At 42.8% G+C, this 14139-nt stretch overlaps 1 protein-coding gene across 3 annotated transcripts; it reads right to left on the minus strand.

Annotated features, from left to right (window-relative positions):
- Positions 1 to 2922: 2922 nt before the first annotated feature.
- On the minus strand, positions 2923 to 13835 carry pawr (PRKC, apoptosis, WT1, regulator). Of its 3 annotated transcripts, none has more exons than XM_077709613.1 (7): positions 13644 to 13835; positions 13063 to 13479; positions 5445 to 5576; positions 4487 to 4524; positions 4306 to 4405; positions 3357 to 3461; positions 2923 to 3285 (listed from the first exon to the last, which is right to left on the minus strand). In XM_077709613.1, the coding sequence occupies exons 2-7, from the start codon at positions 13405 to 13407 to the stop codon at positions 3199 to 3201; spliced, it is 807 nt and encodes a 268-aa protein (XP_077565739.1). In that variant the 5' UTR covers positions 13408 to 13479; positions 13644 to 13835; the 3' UTR covers positions 2923 to 3198. The 3 variants fall into 3 exon arrangements, with proteins under 3 accessions (XP_077565739.1, XP_077565738.1, XP_077565737.1); XM_077709612.1 differs by having other exon boundaries at positions 13063 to 13533; XM_077709611.1 differs by having other exon boundaries at positions 13063 to 13835.
- Between the last annotated feature and the right edge of the window lie 304 nt (positions 13836 to 14139).

Here is a 14139-nt window from a genome sequence, read left to right on the forward strand (position 1 = left end):
ATGTGTTTTTTATTATAAATAAAAGATAAAGACTGTTCTCCTCTTGTGGATTGAAGGTGAGCGTGACAGACGATAACCAGCAGCCTTGAAGTGATCTATCGCCATGGCGCCAACAAGACGCCTGGCGGCGCGAGGGGGGTATGATGGGATGTTCCCGACAAGGTCACACATACAGTAGATAGCGGCAGGGGACGTGGAGGGGGTTGCTACCGCCGTGGGGAATTGTGGGAGATTATTCTTCCATGATGTGAGAACCAAGAGCGTGGCGTCCCAATGACACTTGAGTGGAGACGCCTCAAGGTCAAAATCCGAGCTTCATCATCATCATCATCATTTCATCGTCCATCGTCGTCAGTGGGCGCTTGACGTCCAATTCCTTTCCACCTAGAAGGACGATGGAAGAAGCGTTCAAGTTAATGGCAGCCGATAAGTGACCGGACGTTTGGTCGCCGGACGTTTGGTCGCCGGACGTTTGGTCGCCGGACGTTTGGTCGCCGGTCAAATGTACTTAGATATTATACAGTACTTAGATATTAAACAGTACTTTTATATTAAACAGTACTTCGATATTAAACAGTACTCAGATGTTAAACAGTACCGAGATATTAAAAAGTACTTCGATATTAAACAGTACTTAGATATTAAACTCTCTCTCTTAGATAATAAACTCTATCTCTTAGACCAAAAGACCGGCGACCAAACGTCCAAGCACTGGATAAGCGGTTTGGAAAATGAATGAATGAATATTGAAATAAATAAATGAAGTACATTATTGAAATGAATATGGCAAACAATCAACTCAAGTATTAAGAGTTAAAATAACATTTCCTAAAGCATTCTATTCTTGAATGGTGTATTAAATCATGGAATTTGTCATCTCTTGGTCCTCCATCACATTCAAAAGTTTTGGAGATTTGTTTACATTTGCTTGACATTTTGACGGCAAATATATGTTCCTGTAGCTCCTCTCTTACAAAACACCTTGTTTTTTTTTTTTTTTTAGCACAATTGTCGTTGTTGGAACGTTGCCATCTTCTCATCCTCCTTTTGTAACATTCACTCAAGGCGTGAAGCCATTCCGCCACCGAGGCGTTCAATCTTTTGTGCCGCGCCACGTGCGCCTATTATCCTGATGGTGTGTCACCAGGGAGTTTTATTTTTAGTCGGCCGAGTCACGTGATGCCCAAGCGCGGCTTCCGTGATCGCGATTTGCCTTTCATCCAGCCACCGTCGGGGGAAAGGGTCCCGTTTAGACCACCTGGCTCTTTGGCGTCTTAATGAGATGCCATTGCTAATGGGAAAGTGGCCTGTCTCCACAATATAAAAAGACCGACAGGCAAAAAAATGTAAGATCTACATTTATAATTTGACATATCTAAATCTTTCTAACCCGATCAAATGTTCTCCCTCAAAATTAAAAATACGTTTTATAATCCAATGCGCCTTCAATTCCAAAATAAAAACCTTTGCCATTAAAGGAAAAGTAGTTTAAAGTAATTGTACTTTTAAGTGGTCTACTAAGTAGTTTATTGGGAACAATTAATAGTTTATATCTATTTATACACATGTATATGTATGTGTTCTATTTATACACATGTATATGTATGTGTGTATATATCTATATGCGTATGCATATAGATATATACACACATACATATGTATACATATACATATACATATACATATACATATACATATAGACATATATAGATATAGATACATATCCCCAATTTTATGCTTTACATTGAAATTTGATTCATTTGAATTTTCTCAAGTTTGTCCCTATTTTATTTCATATTTGTGGGAGTGTTTTTTTTAATTTTTGGGCTGAAATGTATTTGTTTATTTTCTTGCATCTTTAAACGGAAATACATTATAACAATGTTACATAGCCAAGGAGACTTATCACATTATTTGGAGTATTTGAGCGCCAAGTGGCCTTGACGGCCATTTTGCATAGTAGCGTAAGTGGGGATGACAGATGGTCGCCAGTTTGGAAACACAGCTCTCGTCTACACGACTTATGGCGACCTGGCGCCAAGAAGAAGAGGAGGAAAAGGAGGCTACTTATCTGGTTGGCCGCCATTGCCGGTGACAGACGTCAGATCTGGACGTCCATTCCATCGCCGCTCTTTATGTCGTCACGTTGCCACTGGGAGTGAGAAAAATAGAAGTATAAGTATAAAAAATAGAGGAGGCAAAATAGAGTTTTGTCAATACTTAACTGAAGACGCTGAGACGTTGAGCTCCAAACAGCTGTGCTTTGTCATGTTGACATGGCAGATGACACACACTTGTTCACTCAATTCCTGACATTTTAGCTTCATTTCTTGCTGCCACTGTCAACCAATCATTTTCCACTTTTCTCACATGATAAAGCGTTAAAAAAAAACAAGAAGATGGAGTGGCCAGGTGGACTTCTCTCTGGCATCTATCCAATCTAGCATCTGGCCTCCCAGCAGACTTCAGATTGAGGAGATTGGTCGCCCCGGAGAAATACGGTCGACCTTCCCCGGGAACAAGATAAGCGGCAACTATCGCAAGACATCGCTGGTTTCTTTTGTCGCCTTCCCAAGCTGCCGCCCCAACGCTGTTGTGATGACGGCTAGCCGGCACCCCCTACCCCGTGACCGGACGTTTGGTCGCTGGTCTTTTGGTCGCTGGTCTTATGGAGTTTACTGTTAAAGCCAGCTCTCAAAATTATATTGATGGCAGAGAGTTTAATATCTAAGAGAGAGAGTTTAATATCTAAATACTAAGTACTGTTTAATATCTCAGTACATTTGACCGGCAACCAAAAGACCAGCGACCAAACGTCCGTGCATCCCCCCACCCTCCCCCGCAGAACCCCCTGCCGTTAGCATCTTTGCGGCGCGCCGTCATGGCATCCAATTAGCCGTAATGAACTGGAGCGAGGCAGCCTAGGGGAGATAATCAAAGTTTTATTAAACACAGATATGCATAATGCGCCGCATTTTAAAAAGAGAAAGCCAAATCACAAAAGCCACACACAAGTGTTCATTTTGGTGGGCTTGCCATCGAAATATCGCTATGTACAACCATATTTACATCAACATTCCATGACGGCTCTCTAAATTATTTCGACCATAACCTTTCCATCCGTTACCGCTTCAAAACGATCGGACGTCTAGTGGAACCGTCGGTGGCGTCCGGCCAGTCCAAAGTGCGTCCGTCCTTCTACCTGGTCAGCTGACCCACCACCTTGAGGAGCGTTTTGTTCTCCTGCTTCAACTGCTCGTTTTCTTCTTCAATGTCGTCCAAGTCCTGCCGAGAAAAGACAAGTTACGTCGAGTGATGTCGAGGACCCGATTGGACGGCGGAGGGTTGGCGCTCACCCGGTAGAGAAGCTCCATTTCGTCCTTGAGCTTTTCCATGACGCCGTCTTTTTCCTGGTGGGCCTTCAGTAGGCGCTGGTTCTCTTGGCGCTCCAGGATCAGTTCCTGGAAGATGAGGAGGAGGAGGAGGAGGGTTTAGAGGAGATGAGCGTCGCCGTGGCAACCGCCGGTGTAGCCAAGACCGACAGTCTGATGTACATAAAAGAAGCCGGCGGCTTTGAAGGGAGGGCCGGCCTTCTAGACTTTGATCAACGGGCGCCGGGGCCATCAAGAACATTTCCCCGTAGACTCGCGGACGTCCGTCATCATCATCATCATCATCATCATCAAAGACTCATCGGCATTTTCAAAATTGCTTTGGCAATGAGAAAGCCGATATTTCATGCGTGGCTTTGCATTGGGAATTTTCATGGGGATAAAAAATGACTTTATCTCGAACATGAGCATTAAAAATGTTTTTTAAAAATCTGTTCAGTCGATTATGGACATACTACGCTGCACAATAACGTATGGAATCAAAATCCATCTGAAATGATCTTTTTGGTGGAAAAACATTAGATAGCTACAGTTCCACTCCTGTCCACAAGGTAGCAGCACCCTGCTGCTGTGCCTTGGAATATTCCGAAATAACTGGACAAAAGAGTGTGCTCTTTTGTTGGGTTAAAGACAACTTAAATGTATGATTTCGGTGATTATAGTGCAAATGGTGGAATGATTCAAACTGTAAATTGCATTATCGTAATATCATTTGAAAAAAAATATATATATATATCCACAAACATACACATGTATATGTATATAGATATTTTTTTTACATATAATCAGCAAAATCATCAAATAATTTCCTTTAGTGTGTTTTTGTTGCTATTAATCTAGAGATGTATTTCTCATTGAGTGTAAGGAAACATGATACCGTAATGCTTTCATTTGCTATCATGACGATTTGTACCTGTTCCAGCTCCTCCAGCCTTTTCTCCAGACTCTCCGGGGTTCCGTCTCTGATGCGGCGCTCCCGGGGGTGCCAGCTCTCCTCTTCGGCACTGCTGCAGCTGCGGTATAAATTTTAAAAATCAACAATAAGAGCAAAGAAACCCCACCTTGTTAGCAGTGTACTTAGTTTTTAACCTCACCTTTTAGAACGAGTATTAGCAGATCTTCCCGGGCTCTCCTAAAATAAAACAAAAAGAAGAGAGATGAGTGTGGTATTTTCTGCACTATGAGATGCACTTTTAATGAATGGCAAATCTTCAATTTTGTTTCAATTATAAGGCGCGGTGGATTATAAAACACAGTAGTAGTAGTAGTAGATTTATGCAGCGCTAACAAAGCATACGCTTTTTGCAGAATTGAATTCTAGCATCCTTCCGCCGGTGCTAAAACATCGTAAAAACGTCCCAACTGGGTTTGTTTCAAGACGAAACGGGCGTTAGTAGGCCACGGAGAGTACTTAATTTGTCCCCAGAGTCCCAGTAGCGACATTTTGAGGCGCTTCGTCCATGAGAAGAAGCGAGACCAATCCCCGCGAGAGCTCTTAGATGAGTTGTTGATAGGCACGTTCGGGGAGCGCAGCCGAGGCGCTGGAGCGTCGCGCCCAGCAACATTTACGCTGATGGATGAAGCCTTTCCTTGCGAGTGCTCGGATATGAGCTCCTCGCGCCTCCGACTGGCTCCTCGGTCCACTAAACGGCATGACGGGGACATCCCATCAATTCCAATTGGGACGTCTGCTTAAATCTTAGCAACCTTTGAGAAGGCAAAATTGGAGATGGGAAACTAAAATCGATTCTTTTTTTTATGCTAGTGGGACTTTGCCTAGCGAGAATTGGAGTCCGATCCACTTGGTCGCCGGGACATTTGGTCGCCGGGACGTTTGGTCGCCGGGACGTTTGGTCGCCTCTTTTAAATCAATAATTGAAATTTTCTTTGTGTTTTTAGTTCAAAAATCATTTCGTAAAATCTAAAAATGTATAAAAATCTTTTCTGTTTTCCACTTTAATATGCCACATTATTAAGGAAAAAATTGGTTAATGTAACACGTTGTTTTTTATAGGACAATGCACGTAGAGGACTTTGAATGCTTCTGCTCACCGAGACGAGTCCGCTGGCCGGATCGGCCGTCATGGCCTCGTTCTGGAAAGTGTTGGCCAGGACCAGGCGCTCTTCCTCTTCCTCCCGCCTGTCGATCTCCACACCGTCGTCGTCATCCAGTTCGTCCAGACTCTGCAGGGTGGAGAGGGAGGAATCAGAAATCACCTGGGTGGCCCAGCAAAGCCAAAAGACGAGTGCGGTGAGAAAAGCCCAGCGTTTTCCATCTGAGATAACCTCTGACTGCTGGAACGCTTCTAATCCTCTTAAGGCCCAAAAACACGAGCGGCGACCTGGACTGTAGTCCACTTATGTAACCTTTCACCTACTCGGATTGCTATCTTGCTGGACCATTGACGATGAACGCCCGGGAAAGTCCGTTTTAAAACTGATTTTCACCAATGCCCAAAGTAGCGTTTTTTTTGTTCAAACTTATTGTATCAGTGCTATTGTTTGTTCATTCGTCACTCCCGGTCCAAATGGAATGGTCGCCGAGCACCATCGACGGCAAGCAATGAGTTAAACGAGCATCTCGTCACGGCTTTAATGAGATTTGTTCCGCTGGGATGCCGGTGATTAAGGTATCGTCGGCCCCTTTAAGTAGGCCCCAGTCCTGGGATTCTTCTTGTAAACAGGAAGCGGCGAGGCTTCTGGAATCTTTCAAGCGAGTCGGCGTCTCAGCCAAAGCCTTCCAGGCGTCCTCCGAGCATCCGTTTGCCGCTGTCCTCCGAGTTTTCACCTCCACTCAATCATCCTTCCAATTGGCTGCGTGCTAGAAACCACAGTTAAACGCCACAGTCGACCAAAACAACCCTTATATGGCCGCGCGCCGTCAAAATGCGGCCATTCTCGTCCAAAGTCAACTTTGCGTTTCCCCTCGTCTGGGACGCAAACCCAACGCGGAACGGAGGCTTGTGTTACGTTGGAGGAGAAGTCGACTTTGGTGGGATACGTCCCCGAGGAAAACTGATAACGCGGGGAAGGCTTCGCAAATGGCTCTGTTTCCAGGAAACTATTTTTAGCCCGTTGTTGAGTGAGCATCTTTTGGGAAAGAGGAAACATTAGCTTGAATTCAGGCCTGACCGGACGTTTGGTCGCCGGTCTTTTGGTGCCTTTTGGTCGCCGGACGTTTGGTCGCCTGTCAAATGTACTTAGATATTAAACAGTACTTAGATAGTAAACAGTACTTAGATAGTAAACATTACTTCGATAGTAAACATTACTTTGATAGTAAACAGTACTTCGATATTAAACAGTACTCAGATATTAAACAGTAATCAAATATTAAACAGTTCTTAGATATTAAACTCTCATGATCATAATTTTGAGAGCGATAAACTCTGTGTCACCATTTGACCGGCGACCAAAAGGGACCAAAAGAGCGGCGACCAAACGTCCGGTCACGCATCAGAAAGACTTGCCAGCAAGAATTCCAATTTCTTTCTTAAAACCCAAACGTGAGGTAATCGATAGCGTGAATCAAAAAGACACGCATGTGTTTTGACATGGTGTCATCTTTGATTCAATCATTGAGCGCTAAATGTGGTTTGGAACAGAACCAACAGGCACATGCAACTCTTAAAACTAGACACCAAAGCATTTATCACGTTTATACACATCTGCTTTCAATCCCAGCTGTTACATAAGTCTGTCTATTTTCTTTTGGATGGCGACCATTCTTCAGCAATAATCCTGCCGCTTCATTTATCAGCTAGCGCTTGGAATGTTCACGACGGCCAGAGCAGGTATGGAACTCAAAGCTTGGGGGTCTTTAGTTTAATCTTGTATTGTTCCTATTGTGGGTTTTTTTTGTCTTACTGACAGAAACGTTTTTGCCGGACGAGGAACCAGGAAACGAGATGATGATGTGCCAGTAGACACGAGAGGCAATATCCCGCGGCGGCTTTGTTCCGCCGCTTCGGTATCAGGTGAAAATATTAGAGACTTCAGTCACCGTCTCGGAAAAGACGACGGCCAAAGACGATAAGAATGTAATCTACTTAGTTCTGTTAGGCGCCAATATTGCAGGCTAAATTTGACGTTCTCCACCTTTCTTGCCGGTCGCTTCGAACAAGGAAACCGAAGTTTGTCTTTGCCCAAAAGAGGGCAGGAGGGACTGATTGCAGGCTTGGCAAGACAGCCGACAGGCAAAAACAAAAAGGGGCTCCAGCAGGTATCAAAACAAAGTCAAATGTGAAAGTATGTCGAGTAATCAGTGCTCGGACGTTTGGACGCCGGTCAAATGGTGACAGAAAATGTACTGTTAAAACCAGCTCTCAAAATTATATTCATGAGAGAGAGTTTAATATCTTAGAAAGAGAGTTTCCTATCTAAGTACTGTTTCATTTCTAAGTACTGTTTCATATCTAAGTACCGTTTAATATCGAAGTACTGTTTCATATCCAAGTACTGTTTCATATTTAAGTACTGTTAAATATCTAAGTACTGTAAAATATCTAAGTACTGTTGAAACCACCTCTCAGAATTATATTCATGAGAGATTTTAATATCTAAATATCCACATATTAAACAGTACTTAGATATTAAACTCTCATGAATCATCAGTAGATATTTAGATATTAAACTCTCATGAATAGATTTTTTGAGAGCTGTAAGCAACAGTACTTAGATATGAAACAGTACTTAGATATGCAACAGTACTTAGATATTAAACAGTACTTAGATAATAAACAGTACTTAGAAGGATGGAGAAGGACATAAAAAGTCACAAGAGTATGGTGTAAGGGAACGCTTTTGAACAGTTGTGCTTCTGCGTGTATGAACCAATCAGGTAGAAGAACGCTTTTTGGCCACAGCCATCGGGCCCTTGCAACATTTCTGGCACCGATAAAATGTAATGGATTTTCAAACCCCAAGTGAAATTACTCAGTCTAATTAAAAAGATATTGTCGAGTCAGAGCTAAACAAATAGCGCTATCCTTTCCAGAAGGTCACTATTCAATTATTTTCAAAGCTTTTAAAAAAAAATGTCATTAGGAAAAGAGTGAAGACGACCCAATGGGGAAATAAATTGTCTTATTTTAGGTTGTTACGCAAAGAAAATCTGTAATTAAAAGACCTTTGGTGTGAACATGATCCATTTCAAGTTGTGATTAGGATTAAACTTTGAATTTTGAAAAAGTCCCTTTTGGAAAAATGTATGCAAATGGATAAATATTAGGCTTAAGAATTGGAATACCATATAAATGAGTAAGTATATACAACGTAAACGGCGCCATCATGAGGAAAGGGGTTAAAAAAAGTTTGGATTTTATTTACTGCACGCCATATGATTGCTGCTGCGCAGAGAAGACGAGATTAGTGCACAATTGCGCATGCACGCATCTTTGAAGGGAACATTGATCACAACCAGCCTCAGAAGCCGCCTAACTGGTTGGTCGCTTTTAGCATGGAGACGTCAAAAAGCCAAGTTTGAAGGTGTGTTTTGGGCGTCTTATAGTTCAAGTGCCTTCGGGTGCACTGGACAATTCAGGATTGTCTTCTTAAGCCGGGCTTTGGCCTTTTGGGCCTGCCTGCCGCACTGCCGCACTGCCACACTGCCACATTCCTTCCCCCCGTGGGCTTTGTCTTCCTCCCACACGGACTGATGAGTGCTTGGGCTTCTTCCAAGGATGTCCATAGCAGAACAAAACTGTCTCTCTTCTCTTCTCTCAATTCGAAAGCTTCTGTTTGCTCGGCGACCGGTCGACGTTAACTTTTTTTTCCTATTGAAGACAATGTACTAACCGCCGCGTGCTTAGTATTCCCTAGCCGTTCTTGTGAAAAAGCAAACGTGGCTAACGCCAGCCTCCCCCACCCCCGTTTGTTTTGTCGGAACGCGGGTTCCGAAAAAGTGGAGGCTTCGGAGAATTCCACTTGAGTCGACGTGAAATGGCCTGTCAATCACGGACTACCCAGAAGGGAAAGACTAAACAGAGAAAAGAATAAAACGTGTTGAGCTTCAAATGGCTTTTTTTTTTAAAATTCATCCATTTGCCAACCCCCCCACCCACACGGGAGCCAACGGGTTTTTGGTTCATCAAAGACGAGCTGCGGGGAAGTCGCAACAAATTCAGATAAGCCAAACGTGGGCAAACTACCGCCCGCGGGCTACATACAGCCCGTTAGGCTTTTAAATCCGGCCCGCCGACCTTGTCCAAATAATGTTGTTTTTTAAATGCTTATATACACATATATACACATACATATACACATATATACACATACATATATATATACATATACACACATATATATACATATACACAAACATATACACACATACATATACATATACACAAACATATACACACATACATATACATATATACACATACATATATATATACATATACACATACACATATATGCATATATGTAATTATATCTTGAAATGTTCAAGGGCAGACTTTATCAAGTGGTTAAAGACGTTTTACGGGGAGACGCGGAGCCGATTGTCTACTTGAAACATGTTTTACGGGATCTACGAGGGAATGCGACCTATTGTTGGGCCTGCTGTGCTCTGGCACGGATTAGCCGCCGTTGAGTCACAACATTCCCATCGTGACGCGAAGGGAGAAGGAAGTGGAGTCTGCGCCACCGTCAAGATTTCAAATGAGCTTCATTGACTCCTACTTTTTTGTTTGTTTTTAAATTCAAGGCTGCCGAGTCAGCGCTCACGCAAAAACAGGAAAGGGAATGTCAAGGGTGCCTTACGAATAATAATACAAAGATAGAAACCCTCCAAAAGGGTAAGACAGGCCCCTAAAAAATTTGAAATAAACAAAAACTAGGAGACTGATGGAATGCCTTGCAAAAATGTCAAAGCCCAAACCAGTTAATCATTGACAGTAAATTCAAATTCCTTCAACTCTGAGGCATTTAGGGTCCCTTGGAACAAAACAACCATAACATTGCAAATAGGAATTTGCATATATTTCAATCATAATGATATGATACATGATTTTTGTATAGGGGGGATTATATCACATTGCATGACATATCATTATCATATGATAAGCCATGCAACGTGATATAATTTTCCTAACCTGGGATTGAACCATAACTGCGAGGCCGACGCATTAACCACTATCCACCGTGCTGCCCTTAAAAAAAATAATACATCATTTGACAAAAGAATAAGAATAAAAATAAGGGCAAGTATTGTTCCATTTGACAAAAAATCCTGCCCGAAACCGACACATTGATGTTTGTTTACTCTGCCTGGTGTTTGTCCAAGCATCTGCAAATGATCCATTGTGTCGGGGACCAAAGTGCACTTCCCGGCCATCCACAAATTTAACCCACACCGGCGTTTCAGGCTTTTGTCCTCCCGCTAATCACCTTTTTTTTATTAAAACGCGGCGGCGAAACTGAGGCTAATGACTTTGCCAGAAACGGGCAGAGCAGACGGAAACGTTAACCGCCACTTATTCCATTTCCGCGCACCAAATCAAAAGCCCTTATTCTACATTTGGCTTAATGTCAGTTAATTGTTTGTTAGCGCTGGAGTGGGGCGGATACGCGCAAAATACAACAAAGCGCTCGCCGACATCTGCGCTCGGCTGCAAGGGCCTGGCTTTTTTTGATTGGAAGGAGACATACGATGCAATATTCAGAGAGAGAAAAAAATAATAGGAATATAACGAGATTAAAACTGAACTATTGCAAGGTTAAAAGCAAAATTGGATGAACATTGAATTATAGATTATACTACTACAAGACTCAAATGGTGAAACATTCCTTTTGTGGCTATATGTACATAAATACATACATATATATATATATACATATATACATATATGTGCATATATACATTTATACATATATGTACATATGTACATATATACATATATGTATATATGTACATATATACATATATGTATATATGTACACACACACGCATATATATGTACATATATACACATTTCTGTGTATAATGTACATATATACACGTGTGTGTGTATACATGTACATATATACACGTTTGTGTATATATGTACATATGTACACGTGTATATATGTATTTGTTTTTAGTTCATTTCAATGGGAAAATTTCGTTCGAGTTACGAGAATATCGACATACGAGCTCAGTCCCAGAACAAATTTAGCTTGTATCTCGAAGTACCACTGTATTAGTTTATTTACATATGATACCAATTTTCTGTTCATATTAAATATGTGGCTTAGATATGACAACCCTCCCCAACTAAAAAAAATGTGTTTGTTATCTGGATTACATACTTTTGGAGATATTATTTTGAAAAGCGGATTCTTATCAGTTTATATAGGGCTGTATTTTTTCTTGGTGCTTCTTTTGTTATCGCAATGACGTTGATGTTAGCGTTGGTGAGCGAATGTCAAAGTTTCCATGGCGCCCGCAAAGAGCGGCAGCGGGGATAGCAACAACCAGGCACCGTTGGCAGCAAGCGTCGTTAGTCTGACTGACTGAACAGCAACAGAGCTTTTGTCTCTGCGTCACACACACGCCGCTTACGTCGGTACCAATCTTCCCTCAAATTTTTCGTTGGTCTGAGCAGAAAGACAACGTCCCTGAGCGCACGGAGTACCAGTGTCAGCGACCTCATTGCTCACTATGGGTATACACCAGTAGCACACCTGCCATAAGCAGGTACATGTCAATGTTACCACTATTGTTTCATGTAAAACATGCTGTAAAACACGAAAAACATAAGAGTTTGTTTGTGCATCGTGAGGAGGGAATCGGAATTGCGCTCTGGATCAAAAATGGCATCCAACAATTTTAGCAACTGGTTTGAACGGCACGCCCTGATAGGTGCATTTTTTTGGCTGGGATTGACATTCAACTGAAATTATTGTGATTAAGAAAACGGTGGCATCCAAATTGACTTTCAAGCGCGACGTGAACTTTAAACAGGTTGGGTGACTTTCACTTTTAGGCGTCGTCATGGCTCGCGGGCCACATACGGCTTTATAATCCGACCCGCTGACATTGTCCAAATAATGTATTTTCTGTTTTGGTTCTTCCCTTTTTTGCTTAAACTTTTGCCAACCAACATCTGCAGTTTGTTTGATCAAAACAATCAGATTATTTGCAAACATCAATTAGGGATGGACCATGAGATATGTTTCAGTGACAATCGAACTGGAGTGGATTTTGGACTCTGGATTTCCCAATCGGGACAAATTGAATGAACATCTAACTCAGGGGTCGGGAACCTTTTTGACAGAGAGAGACATAAACAATTCCTATTTTCAAACATTATTCCTTGAGAGTCATACTAAGAATTTAAAAGTCAAAATATATGAAATTGTGTGATTTTTTTTGTCATTTCACCACTTTTAAAGTACAAAAAGTCTTATTTTGACAACATTGTTATGTTGCTAATCAATCAGTATCAATGACATGATGCATACAGAAGGGTAATGAAAAACTAAATTATGATGAAAGTGATGCTAGAGCTAGTCTCATAGCCAGTGTCGCTACTATTGGTGCATTCAGGACTCACTTCTCTGCATATTTGACCTCTCAGGTTAGTGGAGAGCCATATGCACCCATGGAAAGAGCCACAGGTTCCCTACCCCTGATAGATTCTATGGCAAAAACCGGCATTTTAACACAATCGATGGCAAAACTGACCTCATTGGAGGGCATGCTGACCACACCTGTAGATCTTCTCTTCTCTCTCAGCTTTCTCTTCTCGATCTGCCCTTTGCCCTTCCTGGCGCTGAGCCCGCTGCTCTTTTTCTCCTTGCATTTCTCGGATGGCGCAGGAGACTCGGTGGGGGTCCCCCCGTCTGGCGAATCGCTCTTGGGGTCCTGCGGCTCCTCCGATGGGCGGCAGTTGCCAGATGAGCCCGATGAACCCGCACCGGTGGCGGCGGCGATGTCGCCCAACATTTTGGCTCTCATCTTCTCCCGTTTGGCCTTCCATTCCTCCAGGAAATCTGTGGTGGCGCTCGACTTGAAGCCGCCGGTGGCCATGTTCGTTTTGTAGTGTCAATTTCAACGGCGATTAGGTGCTCCTCCACTCAAAAACGCCGCTGCATTCCTCGGCTTCTTGCCCCAGGCGTTTTTGGAAGACGAACGCGAGGTGGGCGGAAAAAAACACTTCGAAAGTGAGAGTTGTTTGAGACGGAAAGTCATCCAAAAGTTGCAAATAGTAGTAACTTTTTAAAACGACTTTAAGGCGACGCGATCGGTGCTCGAGCGCGTTTTACCTGCGTGTGGATGTTTACTTCCTTAAAGTCATGAAGCGGAGATTGTCACCAGGTGCGCCCGACGTCAACTCGCCTGACTGCGGTGTGTTGCGCTCGGAGAGCCGACGCCGCTCTTCGGACTCCGGAAATGGCCGAAGATTTCCGAGCGGGGCCGAAGCTGCGACTGGGAAAACAACCACCTCAGACTCGATCCGATGTGACATTTACGACCTCGTAAAGGGCTGGGAAATATGATCATCGCGTTGTTACATCAACATGTGACAGCGCTGGAGCAATCGAAAGTTTGTTTACTTTATTTGCATAATAGTGCAAGATCGCGACGTTAGGGGGAACTTTAGTGAAAAGAATGTTTTGGAGTCACAAGAACGCAGTGTTCGCTCCCACGCTTGCCAGTTAGTGCTCGGCTATTCATTTCTGTTTTATTATTTCGCGATGCCCAATGGTTATTATTTTTTTAAACACAAAAATGAACGTCAATCATGCACTGATGCAAACA

This window comes from Stigmatopora nigra, chromosome 23 (genome assembly GCF_051989575.1).
Source record: "Stigmatopora nigra isolate UIUO_SnigA chromosome 23, RoL_Snig_1.1, whole genome shotgun sequence".
In the NCBI taxonomy this organism is placed as follows: domain Eukaryota; kingdom Metazoa; phylum Chordata; class Actinopteri; order Syngnathiformes; family Syngnathidae; genus Stigmatopora; species Stigmatopora nigra.

What these genes read in the sequence shown, in the direction of transcription:
- pawr (XM_077709613.1), bottom strand. Translation starts at nt 13,407, where the DNA reads ATGGCCACCGGCGGCTTCAAGTCGAGCGCCACCACAGATTTCCTGGAG. An exon ending in TCAGCATGCCCTCCAATGAG is followed by an intron (nt 5,577 to 13,062) that starts GTCAGTTTTGCC and finishes TCCACCCTGCAG; the next exon opens with AGTCTGGACGAACTGGATGA. An exon ending in CGGCCAGCGGACTCGTCTCG is followed by an intron (nt 4,525 to 5,444) that starts GTGAGCAGAAGC and finishes GTTTTATTTTAG; the next exon opens with GAGAGCCCGGGAAGATCTGC.